The sequence below is a fragment of the Chroicocephalus ridibundus genome, chromosome 4 (assembly GCF_963924245.1).
Source record: "Chroicocephalus ridibundus chromosome 4, bChrRid1.1, whole genome shotgun sequence".
NCBI classification, from domain to species: domain Eukaryota; kingdom Metazoa; phylum Chordata; class Aves; order Charadriiformes; family Laridae; genus Chroicocephalus; species Chroicocephalus ridibundus.
Genome location: NC_086287.1, coordinates 42,539,366 through 42,558,730, shown reverse-complemented (window position 1 = coordinate 42,558,730; position 19,365 = coordinate 42,539,366). Strand labels below are relative to the sequence as shown.

General features: G+C 39.1%; 1 protein-coding gene across 10 annotated transcripts in view; it reads right to left on the bottom strand.

The window, feature by feature from the left end:
• SIPA1L1 (signal induced proliferation associated 1 like 1) overlaps positions 1 to 19,365 on the bottom strand; it is a 219,324-nt gene that overhangs the window by 9,697 nt on the left and 190,262 nt on the right. For all 10 annotated transcript variants that reach the window (XM_063331426.1, XM_063331427.1, XM_063331434.1 and 7 more), the window contains 5 exons: positions 16,955 to 17,079; positions 14,045 to 14,163; positions 11,101 to 11,540; positions 4,353 to 4,592; positions 3,103 to 3,268 (listed from right to left, as the gene is read on the bottom strand). In XM_063331426.1, the coding sequence (XP_063187496.1) occupies positions 3,103 to 3,268; positions 4,353 to 4,592; positions 11,101 to 11,540; positions 14,045 to 14,163; positions 16,955 to 17,079 (1,090 nt within the window). The remainder of the gene's footprint in view (positions 1 to 3,102; positions 3,269 to 4,352; positions 4,593 to 11,100; positions 11,541 to 14,044; positions 14,164 to 16,954; positions 17,080 to 19,365) is intronic.

The window sequence follows — 19,365 nt, the reverse complement described above, 5'->3', positions numbered from 1 at the left end:
TACTTTTTAAAAACCCTTCAAACTTCTCCTGAAGTGGAAACCTCAGGCAGCCGTATGGGTTCTAGAGCTGACGTGTAGCAGAGATAATGTTTACAGAAACAGACTGAACGCAGCATAAACCAGTGCTCTCCCTCGTGCCTGGGGGAGGCTGCCTTCCTGCGGGCAGAACACCAGCAAATGCCAACTAATCAGAAGCCTCATATTACTGAACAACTTAGGAACACTCACCACCGCTTTGAATCTTCAGAAGAATTTGAATCAAAATTAACTAAATAAGTCCCATGAGTAAGAGAACTTGTGCCTTACCCCCACCATCATCCCAGCTTCCTCCATGCTCCACAAAGGAGAAAGGAATGCTGTGGTTAGCCTGGAGTTACGTACTCTGGCCAGTGACAGTGAGCTGCTATCAAAGAACACATAACCATTCCCATCAGCAGAGCCACTGATTTTCATGAAACGTGTAGCAACATAACTATCTCCAAGACATAACATTTCTTTATGGTTTCGTTGAAATCTGGTCCAGAGGCTGTCATGGAAAAATGGCAATCAGAAAGGAAGACCTCGCTGCCTTCATTTACTCTGGTGGCAAGTTTAAACAAAAAAGGAGATAATATGATTTCCAGGAAGAGCGATTAAACATTATAGAGAGTTGCCGATTTGCACATAAAAATAGTTCTTTCTTTTCAGAAAGAGGTAAACAGACGGTACTCTATTCCTGTGATCAGAATCCCACGCTACAAGGTGGGAGAAGAACGTGGAGGAGGGTCTATTGGTACTGTACAGTTGAAGACAATCTGACATTTCTTTTGCCAAGATGTTACAAATTTTAATAATATTAAAAGACTGCTGCATGTTTTGGTTGTATGATTAAGGATCAGAAACAATTAAGATTACTTCCAAAAACCTGCTATCATCAAAAGACAAGGAAGGAAAGAGAAGCCATGTCCCACGCCAACTTTCTATTTCATCAAATCCTCCCTTCTGCGTTGCCTCCCGCAGGACACGACCATGACAGTATGACCCTTGCATATACAGTTAACACTAAAAAATGACAACTTCTGATACACAGCTGTCACTATGATACATTGAAAATCAAGCTGCTTTTTTTCCCTGAAATCTAAAAGCTCTATCAGCAGGTTCATGTTCTGATCCAGTGAAATCTCCCAGTACCCGTCCTGAAGTGGCAAATGAAAAGAAAGAGCTGCTACGTCGAGCAGCATTTACTCAAGGGTGGTATAGTTCACTTAGTGTTAAAGAATTAGGAGCTGGAACCACCGGTTAATATCAGACGTTGAGATTAAAAGGCTGCACAGATATGACCATCTGATGGAGTCAGAACAGAGGCAACACAATGGTGATAGAGCAGAGGGAAGAGAAAAAGAAGGGTGACTCGTCTGAGAAGACATAATGCATAAGTAGTAGGTAAGGAGATAAGCAAGGCTAGGAAGATAATAAAAAGATGCACAAGACACACAAAATCACAGCCTAGAACAAACTCCACCAGCAAACAAAGCCTTTGGCAGCCAACAGACAGGAAGGAGGATGATTTTTGGTCTTCGTACAGTGAACTAATGAAGGACATTATAATTCTTTTTCGTTTTTTTTCTTTTTTAACTGTCAAAAAAATTTATGCCATAAGAGCAACTGTTTTTGGAAGATAAATCATGCAGTGGGCAGAAATTACAGTTACTTTTAAAATGGAAAAGATTTAATTTATTCATGTGAGAGAATGTTATTAACTTGCTGAAATTTATCAAAAGTGTAACTTGAGTTAACATACTTGGTGCAGTCACGAGGAAATAAAGATCAGGGTAAGAATTGATTCACTAACTCCCAAAGCAGAAAAACAACAGACACAGACACTTCTCACAGTCTTCAGGTCACCTCTAAACAGAATGGAATTTCTTGGAATGAGAACAATCCCCTTGCTCAAAACAACGAACAGGAGACGCTCATGTTGCCCATGTCCCACTCCACTCAGAACTACCACAAACCTAAGAAAAAGGTATCTCGCCACTGGCAAGGTTTTTTTCTTTTCTCCATCCTCAAAGGTAACATCTGAAATAATCTGTGTATGGAACCTAGCACTTACAAGTTTTAACAAGCCACTTTGGGTTTTTACAAGCAAAGAAAGAAGTTGCAGCTCTCTCTTCTGCATGGTTGCTGTGGAAACCATTTGGGCTCTAGGTGATGAGCCTGAGCTGTTAAACATTGACTATACGTGGAGACTGCAGAAAGGAAGAAGTTTTCTTCAAAATGATGGATTTTTAAAATTAATATATGCACTTTTCTGTTATTATACACATTTTGAAACACATCAGGAAATGTTTCTAACTATATATTCTGTATAAATATTTGCTGAAGTTTAGGGAGCATTCTTGGTCCTTGCATAGTAACAGGATTAGAGGCATAAAAGTGTGCTTTTTGCAAGGAGTCTGAATACTGTCAACAAGTCACTGCCTTGTGGTGCAATCAGAGAACAATTCAAATCCATAAGACAACACTACAGGATTTTCCATGAGCCAGAAGTCCTAAATGTTCTTTGCAAGTTGACATAATACTAGTCTTAAATTTGCACAAAAAACTGTGATAATATTTCAGTGACTGTAATAATGGAACTGTTCTCCAAAGGTATTTCTGTGGTAGGTAAGTCTGTGACAAATGGATGACCTTTTGTCTGTAATGAAAATTCAGGGAATGCCTTGCATTCTATTTTCCTGTTATGGGTGAGAATAGAAAAGATCCTATCTGAGAAACTCTTGAGTCCAACGCAAAGTCCAACTGAGTAAGCTCTGTATGAATGAACGCTTCAGCTTTGACTGCTTTGAAAGCACTCAGCGTTTTCTACACAGAAATCTGAGCTTCATGGCTTTCAGCCTCTTCCAAATTGTGAAGCATTTGCTGTATTAGTTGATATGCCTAGGCAGCAATGAACTGAATCATCACATTCTTACAAAGCGTAGCTTTACACATTTCTATGTTGTAACAACAGAACTATGACTTGCATCAGAAGAGGACCTGTGCAATGCTCTTCAGGTATTCTCAGATTTCACTTAACTGTGACAAGAGATAGCCAGATGACAGACTCTCTCTTTAACATACCTTAAAATTCTTCTGGGACTCAGGTGTTGGGCTATCAAGATCTATCAATTTCTTCAGCTCTTCTTCAACAGTGGACTTGGATGCTCGTTTGGGTGATGCTCGTAAATCTCTTGCTGAAGCACGCAGCCGAGGGTGGGCCATTTCATTGCCATCACTCTGGTGACGTCTTAAATGAAATGGAACAGACACATTCAGGTCTCAAAGCCCTGGGGCAGGAGGCACGAATGAAACAAGAATTATAGCACCCTCAAGATTTCCAAAGAAAAAACCTAGGTAGGGGGCATGGAGGAGGGAAGGAGTTTCACTAATACAGCAGAGCCTCATCTTAATGAATACCTGTTGAAGCAATAAACTTGTTTAAAAACATCAACTAGCAATACACTTAAAGGTTATCATAATAGATTTTCCCAATAAGGGACTGAATTTATTAAAATATTGTGTATTTTGTACAAAACTAAAAAATATAAATGTCTTCAATGAGCCCAAAAGCAGCAAATCCCTAAGTTTCTTTAATCTTTTAACTAGCTTTCTATAAATGCAGTTATCACAAAGATTCACCATCTCCTTTTGACAGCCAGTTATTGGCATCATCTAGGGATACTGTGCTTGACCCAGTAAGAGCCAAGAAGGGTTGAATAAATTACTTTGAAATGGGTTTTCTGAACCACTTGCTTTCCAAGTCATACTAGACTTAAAAGGAACAATACTTTCACTAGTAAGCTGTTTCTCAATTTCTCTTCCGAAGGAGATGGTTGCATATTGTAACGGAGAGAGATCTTGGCTTGCTTTAAGCCAGTTAGACTGGATACTGGCAACAATCTTAACAAGGCGACATGGGAGTGCCAAAGAGCTAATGCACAGCACGCTCGGCACTACTGCATGTATGACAGGCTTAAGGAAAACTCAGGCTCTACGTTAAGAGGATTTTTAATATTTGCTCAAATAGCAATTGGAGTACCCTTTAGGAAGTCCCAAGGAAAGATAAGTTTTAATAGGACTGAAATCCATACAGCTCTCTAGAAATGATATAAAAAAAAATTTTTTTACAACTTAACAGGGAACGAGATTAGCTAACTATCAAATATTTAAGCCTAACTGCAGAACTCTAGATTACAGATTAAGTTCTACAGAAGACTAAGCGTTCGATTAAATGGACTTGAGCTCTTCTATACAGAGAAGTGTCACAGATACCAATGCTTCTTTACAATTAAAGCAAATAATCAAACAAGAGAACCAAAAAACAGTCTTACTTTCTTGAATCCATAAACCCCACTGAGTTTATTGTCCCTTCTGGCTTTTTCCATCCGATCAGATACTTGCTAGTAGCACCCTGGCGAGGGTAGAAAGTCCTAGGACCAGATGAGGAGGAAGAGGAGGAGGAGAAAGAAGGTGCGAGCTGGGGAGAAGTAGCAGAATGAAGCTCCTCTTTAGGTGAGCTTCTGGCACTGGTGAAAACAACTGGGCTGGCAGAATGTCGTGAGCTCATGGTACTAGGAGAAAAACATAATAAAGACAAAATTTGCCTCAAATGTGTATATATGCACCTTGATTTTTAAAGCAGAACTCTGGGCACAAGATGTTACTCTTATCATAGAATCACAGAATTGTTAGGGTTGGAAGGGACCTTAAAGATCATCTGGTTCCAACCCCCCTGCCCTGGGCAGGGACACCTCCCACTAGATCAGGTTGCTCAGAGACCCATCCAGCCTGGCCTTGAACACTTCCAAGGATGGGGCTTCCACCACCTCTCTGGGCAACCTGTGCCAGTGTCTCACCACCCTCATGGTGAAGAACTTCTTCCTAATGTCCAGTCTGAATCGACCCATCTCTAGTTTTAATCCATTCCCTCTAGTCCTGCCATTGCCCGACATCTTAAAAAGTCCCTTCACCAGCTTCCTTGTAGGCCCCCTTAAGATACTGGTAGGCCACTATAAGGTCTCCTCGGAGCCTTCTTTTTTCCAGACTGAACAACCCCAGCTCTCTCAGTCTGTCCTCATAGGAGAGGTGCTCCAGCCCTCTGATCATCCTCCTGGCCCTTCTCTGGACACGTTCCAGCACATCCATATCTTTCTTGTAGTAGGGGCTCCAGAATTGGATGCAGTACTCAATCATGGGTAGAGTAGCAAAATCAGTCTGCTCTTCTTAAAGGGCCTTCCACCAATGTTTCATTCAAAACATCTCACATAGTAATGAAAAATTTTGTAAGCAACTTCTAAGGATGCAATATACCACCGACCCCTTGTTTCCCTTCACAAATGGGAAATCTAGGGTTCACTGTCATTAGGCACCTTAAAAATAACACAAGAGATTGTAGCTGAATTAGCAAAAAGAACCCAAGTCCAATTTGTTGCTGGAATTCCTGGCTGTGGAAGAAAACATATTCTGAAGGAACTTAAGCAACAGGAAACATCTCTTTAAGACCCCAGAACAAACCAAAGAAGAAACCCACACATCTTTCAAAAGAGGGCTTCCTGAATTTTGACTGGAAAGCAGTTACCATTTGAAAAAAAACCAAAAAAACAAAAAAAAAGAATCAAATTGAGAAGTCTGAGCAGGTCTCTAACATATATCACAATTCGTCTAGACAGAAAAAAGAGTTGGGCTGACCAAGTGCAGGTTATTGTTGGAAGATGGAGTGTGGCTTTAGATGGGAGCTACTCTTCAGTTATGCTGATATTCAAAACCGACGCATCTTGCGTAACACCAGGAGCACTAGGGCTTAAGACAATATTTACTATAACAACCTTAAAAGGTCAGGCATTTCTTAGCAGAGCTACAGGAAAACTTTGTGTACTGCCTTATTACTGAAATAGCATTTTATATTTGGAGACCAGTTTTCTATCAGCTCTCTATACAACTTAGCCACATTTTCATCCCCATATCCAACACTGCAAGGAAGGAATTTGAAACAGATGGCCCCGCGGTAAAGAACGGTTTCTGACTGAGAAATAAAAATTAGCTGGAAGGCTGAATAAAGTCATTTTTCTTTCTTAGCTTAACCAAAAATTCTTCCCCACTCTTTTCATATCTTGATTAAACAATGCTTTTTCACATCTCTCTCTCTTACTGAAACACAAAAAAGAATTTAAGGTTAAATTTATGTTGCTACCTAGGAAAATAGTCTCACCTACATTTAGCCTTATAGCAGTCAGTTATCTAATCTATGCCACTTGTCTGGCTCCTGCTGTAGTCAATGGAGAAATATCCTTAGGAGGTGATTCTCCTCATCTAAAATTAGGTGTCTCAGATACACAGGAAGAATTAATGCTTTGGAATTACTCCTCACTCTCTATTGACAACAGATGGCGTCTAAAAAGTCACCTTTAACTACGTTTCATTTTCATATGGCTCAAGTTAAGTGCCATGAGTCCCAACAGTGAAGTGCTGTGGATTTAATGAGGAGTCCCAGTGGACTGTGGTCTCCCCACCTCAAACAGCACCGGCTGCTGCAGCCCACGCTCCCATCTAATGTACATGGAGGTGGCTGGGAAGTCCCTCACATCAGGGGCAAGATGCATCTCCCCATATGTATGCAGATCAAATGACAATAATACAGATTTTGTATCATAGAATTATTTTTTTTGTTTCTTCCCTCCATCTGTACATTTGAAAGGCCTATACAAAAGGTGGCAGATTGGGAAAATATAGGAAGAGATTTTCCTGTCTATCAAGCCCATGTATTTGGTGCTGCACATCACAACACTCGTAACGGATATAAGTAAACATAATTTATGGCAAGAAAGCAAAGAAAAATAAGAGCTAGGGGGAGAGGCAGTAAATTTCTCTTCATTCCCCCTTCTCCCTTCTTTTTCAATACCAAAAGAAAACTCCTACACATGCTGAGTAAACCAGCCCATCTGTGCGGCATCACCACCACAAAATTAAACCGCCAAGATTTAGGGAAGATGCACGTTGTTGAAGAAAATGTATGGGGCTTTTTTTTTTTTTTTTTTTTTTCATTTTTACCCCCTTCTAAATACACTCAAGAAGTGGAACAGTCTTTTGCTTCAGTGTAAGAAACGCGAAGTTCTGATCTTGTTTCAGAATTCTTTAACCTATCTGGCAGTTCTCAAGGAAGTGCTAGTTATGAGAAAACATTTCATGATAAAAACCACCAACAACTAGACAGGACGGTAGTGTTGATCCTTAAATATTACTAGGCAAACAGGGTAAAAAATGATGTTCAGTATGCTCTACATAAAACCTATATATAAAACACATGTATATATTAAAATAATTATAACACATAATTAGATATAATATTGTGTATACACATTGTGTATTTTAAGTATTATTATTTTAATATGTTATAATATGTATCATATAATAGATGCCAAGAGCAGCTCAGCAAATAAGCAAGAAAATTAGCATACAGTTTTAAATACACTTTTCTTTAAAGTGCATTGCATGTTTTGAGCTGTGGTTTTCCAATATAGTATTTTGGGAGGATGCTCTGCTTCAGGAACTATGCACAGACCTGTGGATACGACTGAAGCTTTTCACCCTACAAGTAAAGACAGGCAGGGCAATGGGACACCGCCACACTTGTTAACTGAGAGCGTATCTGGAGAGTGAAAGGCTTTAGATAAAGTCTAGAAAAACTAAATCGGAGCTGGAGCACTGTAGTAGTAATGGGAAGTTATTAAGAGTCTTCGACACCAGGAAGCATGCAGAGGAGTCCCCATGCTGTAACAGACACCTGGATTAGCTTGATTATTTCTGGAAGAAATTCAGTCCTCAGTCTCAGGACACAGAGATAGCCACTGTTGGTCCCCCACCTCCCCATCTCAATTATCGAGACATCAAGGATTAAGGAAAAATCCAAAAACTACATGACAATCTGCAAGAATTGCAGATGAGCCATTCATAAAAGTATTCTACAATCATGAAATAATATTTTAAGTATCTTAAAATTATTAGAAGTAATGAAAAAGATACTTGTCTAGAAATAGCCACGATTTTCCTTTTAGTTTGGTAAGAGGACCATAAGAAGTCATGTAGTTTAGGTGGAAATGAAAGTTTGATTTAATTTTTTTTCCTAGGGAATTCATGCCATCAGCGCATATGGCTTCATTTAATGACATTCAGCTATAATGATTCTGTATAATTACTGGCCTACATAATGCAATTCTCCTGGGATGCTATGAGAAATCTGCACAATCATCAGGAAGGACTTTAGGAATGGGGGTGGAGAAGAAAAATAAAACCCAGCCAGAAGCTCTGCTGTAGAAGTTAATCACTATAATTTACATTTTGCCACCAATTCTCAGGTACAAGTTCTTTTATGCACCATCAAATGATCTGAACGCTAATTATCGCTCCTGTCTTCTACAGACACAAACACTCTAATTTGTGGTTATTTTCTTTTCTTTTGTCACCGAGTTCTTTTTAGGGCCAAATTCCTTTTCTTCTTGCTCAGAAATCCGACTCTAAAGACATTACAGACATTCTGGCATCCACAGGCAAAAGGTAAAGAAGCGAGAAGCAACAACGGATAACAATTTAGAAACTGATAGAGAAACACACCAATTAAGCTGTTCATTTCTCATGAAAAGTATTCAGTTCAGAATCATCCTTTAGCCTCCCCTCCTTCACCTCCCTGATGCAGGCAGCTGTGGTTACATTTTGGAAGTGCCAGTTCAACAAGCCTCCAGCTCCAAGCTGTTGGGCCTCCATAGAAAGAGCTATGGGAGAGCTGGGAGCAAACAGCTGGAGCCAGGGTCTCCTCAGGCCCGCACTGCTGTTCAGCGCGCAACCACCAACAGAGGATGTCATGAGAAACAAAATGAAAGCTTTTTTAGCCCAGACTGTGCCTTTGCTTTATTGTGAGGCATGAAACACATGTTCTAGTTTTCAAAAATAAGAAATAATAAAGAAGGAACACAAGTCAATCTGTTTTTTTCTCCACCAAAATAAATGATGTGGGTGCAAGGATCACAGTATTTCTCAAGTATCATGCCCTTACATGTGTTCTACAAATTGCTACTACTCCTCTTTCCAAAGAGCTGTGTTCTTAACATCTGATTTTTAAATGGAACTGGAAAAAAGAACCCAATGCTTTTCTCTAGCATAAAGCCTGGGGAACCTTTATCTGGAAATTTCAGTAACAGCCCCCCAAAACCACTAGAGAATCATTTCAGTATCATCACATAAATTAGTCCAAATCAACCAGAGAAAATACCATGTTTGGAGACACAATGCTATCATATAATCAACAATGAGACAGCATCCTGGACTTAAGTTTGCAATCAAATTGAAAAGTATATCCATGGAAGACAAAGATGAGAGCTGTCAGGGTATGCCTGCCCTGCAAAGACAGGTTTCTATTAAATTTTCTCAGCTTTTCTACTGAACTAACCCTATTGGGTGTCCAGAGAAGAGGAAACCAGAACCTCAGATGTACAAAGATGCCATTAGGCACACCTTTACAATAAAGCTTCCAAGAGTTACATGTACGTTTTCCAGGCTTCTTTAAGTCACTTCTGAAAAAATCCTTCCAAATGGAAATGCTACTAACAACTTTATTACAATCAGCATTTTGTACAAGAATCTCACATTTAATGCTACTGCTAGTTACATTCAGACAAGTATCACAGGGCACATGGCAAATTCTAATGAACGTTAAAAAATGCATATAAACATACTTGTCTTAAAATTAAAGGTATAAAACTGTAGATGACCACCATATAGATTTTTACCTTCAAAAAAGGGGCACATGCTAACATTGCCCAAAATCTAAGTAAATCCCTCCGCATAGTTTTTTCTACAGACTTGCTCAAGTCCTTCATGCAAGCACAGCTACTGGAAACACCAGTCTCAAAGACCTGGCTGGGATTTATACCAACTGAACATGAACTCTAGTGCTAAAAATGGCCAACCACAAGAGGCAGAAAAACAGAGCGGGACCAGCACTGATAGACTGTTTAGTCAAAATTACCATGACAAAGTACATGGAGACCGTTCACTGCATTAGAGTCTCTATGACAACCCCCTGTTTGCAGCTACTGTATGAGGAGTTGTTAAAACTGTCTGATAAACATCTAGCCTTGTATGAACGTAGCTTTGCTCGAAACAATTAACAAAAATTGCTTCAGACTTACAGCCTGTAGGTATTTTAGCTGCACACTCAAAACAGATGTGCCTTAAAAATAAAAGTGCAACGCTCAGGCTCTGCAAGGCCAACAAATTATGATGATCACACATCTTCCTTGAAAGACCCGTGGTTTTTTCTTGTTGCTAATGTGACACAATATGAGTATTTTTCAAAAAGCGCACTGAATACTTCTTGGGAAATGGGTTAGGAAAATGGTCTAAAATATTTTCTGCCTCTTGCAGCTCTGATTAAATTGTAAAGTGTGTATCTTCCATCTGAGGTGTTCAAGCACATTATACATGTACTTGATATTGCCAATTTTACAAGTGGCAAAACTGAGGGAGAAAGGGAAGGTGACTGCAATGTGTCATACCGACAAGCTTGCAGCAGAATGAGATTAAAATCTACACGCTAGGACTTCCAAGCAACTTGCTCTCAGCCTTGATCATACTGACTGCAGGCAGATTTCTAAACAAAGACTGGGGGAAAAAAATGCAAAACATCTGAAACGCATACTGAAAAAGAACCTCATATTAAACACACACATATTAAATATTATGTTCATTAATAAAATGAACTCATCTCCTTTCTGATCCATATATGAACCGCAGTTTTTGCAATATATTCCTTATAAACACATCCGACTTGTCTGTCTTATGTTAGTTTAGTAGCAGCAGTATGGAATATGCTCTCAAAGACATTCTTTATTGTCATAAGCAGTAGCAGATGCGAAGACTAAAGGTGGTCTTAATTTTCAAGCATTCTGCACAGCGAGATCTTTCAAAACACTGGTTAGCATAAGTAGAAACCTCTGTTCAACATCAGTTTCTCACTGTTGATAGGCTAGAGAGTGAGAATGGGAAAACGAGTGTGGAGGGGTCAATCTCATAAGAGGTGAAAATTACCTTGTATGCGAGACGGCATCACTAAGACTATAAGCACTATTCTCCCTCGTTAGAGGATTGGAGGCTGGTTGACTCTTGCTGTGAATATCCAGACTCAGTGAAGACTCGGTCTTTCGGTCTATGTGGCTGTCTTTTTCCAGTGTCCTGTCTGCAATGGAGACCACTTCGCTGGAGCTGTGCCACAGGGGTGCCACCTTCTCCTTTGTTAGCCCCGTACGGGGAGATGTTGCTGCTCCCAGGGAGGCAGTGCTGCCATGGCTAGGTCCGTAAGAAGTGGTATCTATGCCACTGTCGGCTGAAGTCCCTTGAAGGTAGTTGTAGCTGTTCAGCTCTGACTCGGTGCGCTCTCCGCTGTCGTACCATTTCTCATCACTGTGAGCACTGGAGGCATTGCTGGAGAGAGTATTGCTGCTGGAATGGCTGGAGTAGTGGCTGTCAGACTACAGAAGCAACAACAATCAGAAAAACCCAACACTTGTAGGTTTATTTCAGAATTACGGCAATAAAAAAGAAAAGGAAATAAACGATTACAGAAGTCACCACTGCACAAAAGGAGCTCTTCTACCCTTGAGGTATTGGATAGGTACGTTGACGAGAGTAATAAACTCTAAAAATTTCTTTCCGACACAATGCATGTGCTCTGTTCTGGGTGCACATAAAAAAAAATCTTTCATATGGATATAGAAGCCATGTCTTAAGTATTCAGGGAAAGCCTGAGTTGTTTGTATTTTGTCTTTAGATTATTCTGCTCAGCCCAGTCCAATGAAATTGGCTGAGCTGTGTAGACTTTGCCTTTGTTTATAACCACTATAATTAAAAATATTCTGATTTTAAGAATCCAATGTTTTATAACATGAAACATAACTAATCCACAGAAAGCACACATGTTATTTTAATAATCCAATTACCTATCAAAAGGTTAAAGCAGGGCAAAATAACCACTGCTCTTCTCACCCCTTTGTAGTAGGGTGTATTTCCTCCTCAGCAGGAGCGTTCTTTGCAAATGACCACTGAAATGCCATTTAACTAATCTGAAATGGTTTTCCAAAAGGCAAAATTGCAAGAAAGGAAGCTTTAATGCAGTGCTTTGAAGTTGTCCCACCAGCACGTGCCAGTGTCTGGCTGGTTTGTGTGTTCTGTCCTCGGTTACAGACAGCTGTTATGAAGAAACCGGAAGCCCTCAATTCCATAGTGGACACCGGTGGAATATCCCATTATAGGAAGAATGTCTTGCCATACACTCATCATTGCTTAGTAGCTCACCTCCCTTTGAGCTATTTATATCCATCTGAATTCCTTAATTTTAGTCTCCATCTACAGAATTTATCTACGCTCTGATCGCCTATATAATCAGAACCAGAGCAGTTTTTTCATAGACAATGGCCTTGTTTGGTGACCAGATGGCCCAGGAATAAGGGGAGGGATGGAAAGGAGACTTAGAACCCCCTTTCCTATTTGTCTGCCCCTGGAGTTTTACTGAACAGGCACAGGCAGAGATCCCAGCCAAGTATAAAAGATTAGACAGTTTCTGTTTTCACTGGAAAAGAGGGAAAACAGACAGTGGATGTACAGTGGACAGAGAGCAAGAAGTTTCAGCATTTGCATTTCTTATTATACTAAAGAAAGAACTGGCAGAAAAACAGGCGGAATATTAAGCTGACCTGGACTTATAGTTATCTGCAATTAAAGTTAGTGCTCTTCATTAGGAACTGCATCACTCCCCCCCATCCATCTGTCCACATAATAAAGACTTTAACAATGACTAAATGAGAAGAACGCAAGCATTAATAATCCCAGCACTGCACTTTGCACGCAAGCTAATGAGTTATGTATGACATCATTATACGGTCAAATACATTTCATGGAAAACAGGACGATCTAAATATAAAAACTAGTTTGTGCTCCTAAAAATATGAAGACAGGTGTGGTGGTGTTGGGATTTTTTGGGGTGTGTGCATGTGGTTTGTGTTTCTTTTTTCTTTTTTAATAAATAATAAAGATGTGTTGTTATGAATTAATATCCTAAAAGCAACACTGCCAACTGTATTGAAAGAAGAATGCTGGTAAGCAGGAGCAAGTAACAGGAACCAATTAAAGACTTTCTCACACCTAAATAAATGCAACTAATACTTTCAGCATAATCATGCAACACAACTCTGTATTTTAGCTGACTGTATAAATAAATAGAAAAACCCAAGTGATGCAGCTTTTTAGGTAATTTAAAGTTTAAAGGGTGGGGTTTTTGAGTCTAGTGACTTAAATAATCTTCGAGACATTTTGAATTTATGACCATTACTGCATTTATCTATCTGTTTGTAAATCAGGAAGCAACAGTCTCCAAAAGGTGTAAATATCTAACTCTGCAAAGACAGAAAAGCAGAATTTACCACTTAGCCACTAAACAGAAATAAAACAAGAAAGACTTTTTTCCAGAAGGATTCCAGCAGACTTTTCAGACAAAGTCTTCCAACACTGTGCAAGGTAGGTTATGGAAATGAAGTTGCACGAGATGAGGAAAGTGGAGAAAATACAAAACCAAAAGCAAGATCACTATTCTGTTCTAAAGCAGCAGCCTTCCGAGTCTTGCATTAAGAAATATATTAGTAAACTTTAAGTCTCACATGTGAGGCCTAGGAATAGTTCTGCAAACTCCCACAAATCCTCTACTTATCACAAGACAACAGACAAGACATTGCTGTTCAACTGGCAACAAAACTTTTATTAACTAATAAATATTTCAGTAGGCTGTGCTTAGCTTCTGTAGGATTCAGAAAATAACAAGTCTGCTCTACTGCTTCCTCCATGTTCTAGTAAGGAACAGGGCTTGAGGATGTTTTTTCTTTCTTAACTGACACTCTAAATATAACTTTGAACAACACTTTTGGTATCAAGAGCTTATGAAGCATTGAAACATTAAATTAATTCCTTTTTTAGGGTAACTTACATGACCCTGCTTATTTGGAGACAAGTGAACCACAGGATCCTGTCTCATCAGTCTTCCGCTGGGGCTTTCTCTGAAGGATGGCAGTACTTTTGATACCGCTGGGAGATGGCACGTTGGTTCTGCAATACAGCACACAATGATGTACTGAAGGGCACACGCAGTGCAACAAGCTAAGAAAATGCGTAACCTAATTTTACACTGCATTTTTTCCCAAGACTACCATTAGCCAAAAAACTTTGGATACCTAATACAAAATTCATTCCAAATTAAAAAAAAAAATACATATTACAACAAGACAGGTGAGTAAGTGAGGGCCCAATTCCTGCCTGGCGTAAATCATTAAGACTTCATGAAAAACCAGCAGCCACCACCCTGGCTTTTGTTAGAACAACCTGAATGGTACCATGCCCCCATTGTCCAACAGCACTGTATCAGAGCATTAAAACAGCAGAATATTCATTTTTCACAGTGTATTGACATTGCATCTCTATATGCACGTTGCTTGTGGACAAGAGACTAAAAAAACCTGAAGATCCACATTTCCTTAAATTGTATTCTACGCAAGGCAGGACAATAGCGGAAGTCTACAGTGATCACTTAAATGAACATATTTTCTCCACAACTAGTACACGTATTTCCTGTCAAAGTTAAGGTGAGTTAAATAAACACTTTCTAACTGAAGAGATAGCAAAAATCTGTTGAAATCACAATATTCCCTTAAAAATTGATGGCTGTGAATGTGGAAACTGCATAGATGTACAAAAGGAATATTTATTAAACTAAACCTGATGAAAGTGTATGGAATTCTTATCGCTGTCTTACATGGACGCTCAGAGGAGTGCTCTTTGACAGTTAAACTTATTTTTTCCCAGGAGATAACTATGGAGGTCTAGAGCGTATTCAGACACAGCCCATCAGGCAGGTAAGTGCCTTCTCAGAGCCCAAGGTCAGTATTTTAAAGAGCCTCTCTGAGTTGTGACTTTTTGTATGTATCTTCTCTCCTGTGGTTATGCAATATTCCGCACTGCTAAAAACACTGATTTTTAAATAGAATATGTGCGTATGAACATCAAGTACTTAAGAATATGCATGGAAATTAGCAGTGCTTTCCCCAACGCAACTACAGTTCAGTTTGTTCTCCTTGATCTGCAGCATTACTAGCTTTTTAAAAAAAAATTAATATTTTTTTAATATTTAAAAAAATATAAAAAAAATTAAAACTTGATTCCCCCTGGCAAGTGGTAGCAAGCAGTGTTGGTGCACAGAGAACAAAGGTCTTCTGTAGCTAAGAATGGACGACAAAGGAGTGAGCGTGGGGATTCACTGCACCTGATGCCTTATTTACCTTGAGACAGATTATCCCAAGTGGAAATGTGCTTATTTGGCAAAGAACCAAACTTTCACCTAGATTCACCAGACTGGCAATAAAGTCTCCAGTCAGAGATGCAGCTTCCAACTGCGACTCTATGAATGCAGGACAATACACAAGAGATAAAATAAAGGGATTATGTGTCAGTATGCATTTCTCAGCCTTTGCCAAATGCCGGAGCCATCGCTTCTACCACACAATTTTTCCTGTTCTTTCCTGTTTATTTATTTATTTATTTTGCTAATACGGTGACACCTGACATTGTACAACAGAACTTGCTGGCAGCTCCACGCAGTGCCAGCATCAACACCCAACTGTTGGTCTGCAAAAGTAATGCTGAGCAAAAGATCAGTTTTACATGCATCGTTACCATCACAACAGTATCAAAACATATGCGATTAAAAATCATTCTGTCAAAATCAGAACTGCAGATGAGTATAATCACAGCTTTTCAGTGAGAGGTATGGGGGGGAGTTGTGAGGGAGGGACTGACAGATGGCTCCAATAACAAAGCACAGCTCACTGAGGCTGTGAAGGTATGTGAACAAAGTACATCTCTGGAGCTTGAGGCTGCCATTTGCCTTAAACTCCTGCTGATCTCACTGAACCTTATTCTGTGTTCAACGCTAGTCCATTTATATGGAACAAAAGCTGTGATGCAGTAAAATGATGCTCTATGTGTACAATAGAAAAATTATCAAATTGTTTAATCTATGGTAACAAAGTTAAAAAAAACCAATGTAGCAATCTTGACCATGGTCATCATGTTGGATCAATGTTGTTTGTAGACAGGACATTTCATGGGTGTCATCTCATCGGTATCCACTCAAGTCAAGTCATAGCTGTAGCAAAAGGTCTATGTGCAGAAACTTCAAATGAAGGCTTAACAATGCAAATTCTCAGTACCCAGCTGTTTTATGTAGTTAATATGTTCCCTCAGCTGACAGCTTAATTGCCAAGTGCAATGAAAATGTATACACTGGCGGAAGGCGATTACCAAGCTATAGATTTACTTCACTATTTAAACTTTAATTGCATTTTTTACATTTTTGTACATGGTATTTTTATAGCTTCAATGATCAAACAATCAATTTGCATTTATATAGCACCGTTTGAAAGGGAGCATCACAAACGCTTCAGACAAACTAAGCAAAAATTAAACTAAGCCAAGCCACTCGGGAGAGTAGGTGAGGTCAAACAAGTCCTCAACCAGCAAGACAAATTAGTAAGTGTGCCTACCCAACCTCTTCTAAACAGACAGAGTGTTTCAGGGTAAGAGCATTAAGGTAGATTTAGTTCCGCAATCAAATGAAGAACTGAAATCAGTTCTTTCTCAGGTGATGCTCATAGATCTCAAGGAAACAGACTGGAGAAGCTAGTATATGCTCCAGACCTAATTATTCATCCTGATGAACAAGGTTAACTTTCAAAGACACTGAAAACATGGTGCTTAAGAGGGTTTTCTCTCTGCATGGAGAGATATTGCCAAAGTCACCTTGTGGTTAGCACCACTTGCTCATTGTAAAGAATTAATTACCTACCCATCTGGTCAGCGATACTGTCCTCACTTCTTTGCCAGCTGGGTGTGGATTTGCCGCTACCACCTGTATCGGATTGCGTGTTCTGCCTGTCAATGGAAGCAGGGGATCTACGGCTAATTCCAAACCTGTTGTGACATCCCAAAAAACAAAGCAGTGAGGGATTTATAATGCTTTTCCATTTAATTTTTGTGCCAACTCTCAGGACCCATTTAGCACCCTTAATGTATAAGATTACAGTACACAATTTATTGAGCACCTTTGATCAAGAACATCTGGTTACGGTGCATAGCATTAAAAAAACCACACCAAAACAACAGACCAAAACATCCAGAAATAAAATTATTAGTCTTCATTTACATAGATGTTTACATGGAGAGGTAACCAGACCGTTACACGGTTACAGAAAATTGACCACAATGAGTAAAACTTAAAAGTTTGGATAAAAGCCACATATGGAAATGAGGTGTGTTTATTGGGAAAAGATATCAAGAATGGATCCTTTTAACTGGGAAGGCACTACCTCGAACTAGTCAACATGAGCATCAGAAAGTTTGTTGGGACAATCCCATGGATCTCAGCCACTTTCCTGGGTTCTAAGCAAAAGACTAGTAAGGTCATACCTAGGTGATGCAGACATATATACAAACAATATAGGTTCATTTGGCACTGCCAGATATTTTAAATAAGTGTTTATAAAATTGACTGTATTAGTTCTGGATTCCCAAAACCCGGGGGTTATATATTCTGTAAATTATTAAGTTATTTGACCATAAAATAATTTGAGTTGGTTATTGTAAACTAAATACAGTTGTAGGAAAGCAGTGAGACAAGTACACCTACTGCTGTAGAAGAAAGCATACAGAGCAAAAGGAAAACTGCGTTCAATGGACTTTGTTTGCAAATCCTGCTGGATTAGTCAGATGGATTTTGGAAAGTTCAATGAAGATACAGTAAACTCAAGAACGATCTAATGACAAAGGACACACACAGTGCCTCTGTGCCATACCTGTCTACATGCCCTATATGCCTAAAAGCCTGTAAGAATTAAATCTATAATTCTGTATTGCATAAAAATCACTTACAAGTCTATATGAATTATAATTTTCAGAATTAGCAGATCAATCATTAAGAATTTGTCAAGAATAATGCATTTCCGAGGTGCTTTTTTTTTTTTGTACCAGACATACCCTGAAGGCAAAACAATTCCCAAAACTCTACATGCACAGAGTAACACCCAAAAGAATTACGAGCCGATATATTCTATATACATCAAGCAGTTTCTCTATCTCAAAGTGTCTAACGTAATAACAGAAAATAAAATACTCAAACTGTGCTTTCTACTCACTCAACTCGCTACAGACTGCCCCACACGACCTCCAATGTCGAACGGACATCTGCCAAACTGCCAGAACAAGTTCAATGCGGTTGTGCCATTTGAAAGGTCATGTACTTGTTAACTCAGACGAACCCACCAAAGAAACATCGTATGACTCAGAACAACAAAATCTCACTCCCACCCCTAAAGACAAGCAGCTGGAACACGCCTGTACATGCAGCACAGCTCCAAAATGCCACATTTTGAAATTCGGGCCTTCTAAATTTTAACCAAACATGACCCTACTTCCCCCTTTTGTTCACCACTCCCTGGTACAGTCAACATACGGTTTGATGAATAAAAAAAAAAGTGAAGAAAACCTGGGTATATTTGCCTTCTGAATGCAAACAATTTACACTGAAATTGCATGAAGTGAGTAATGCTTTTCCTTTTCTATTCACACGGACTAGCTAGGATTTCACTTAATCAAATACCTAAATCAAACACGATGAATTTGATACCAATTCGACAGGTACATAAAAAGTCCAAACACAACATTTCAAAAGCTGATTGAATCTTTAAACACTGATCTGAGGTAGTTTTCAAACTTTAGGACTTGTATTTTGGGAAGAATATCTTTTCAGGATAAAATAACTAGAAGTTGGTATCTAAAAGAAATAGCCCAAACCCCAAGAAACCTTGGTGTTATGAAATCGTGCTGCACCAATATTTTACTTTCTAAGCATTGTCCTCTTACCTAAACCCCATAATGTTCGTACGTATAAAAGCAGTCAGGTTTGCATTTGGCATATTTTATGGAGTGGGATCTTTTTTTCAAGATTAGAGATACACAAAATCACCACGTTTCTCATTTTATTTCATTAAAATCACTGCTCTACTAATTAAGGAGCAAGAAATGTCTTTAGATGGCTCTTTTTACACAAAGTGGGCTATCTAAAAGCAGGAATAATAAATGCAGGTGGCGCCATATTCTATACTGCTTAAATATATAAAATATATAGTCTAACACGGTATGTAGGAATGAACCCAAAAAACTCAAAGGAGAAATCAATCTGGATTATAAGATCAGTGAAAC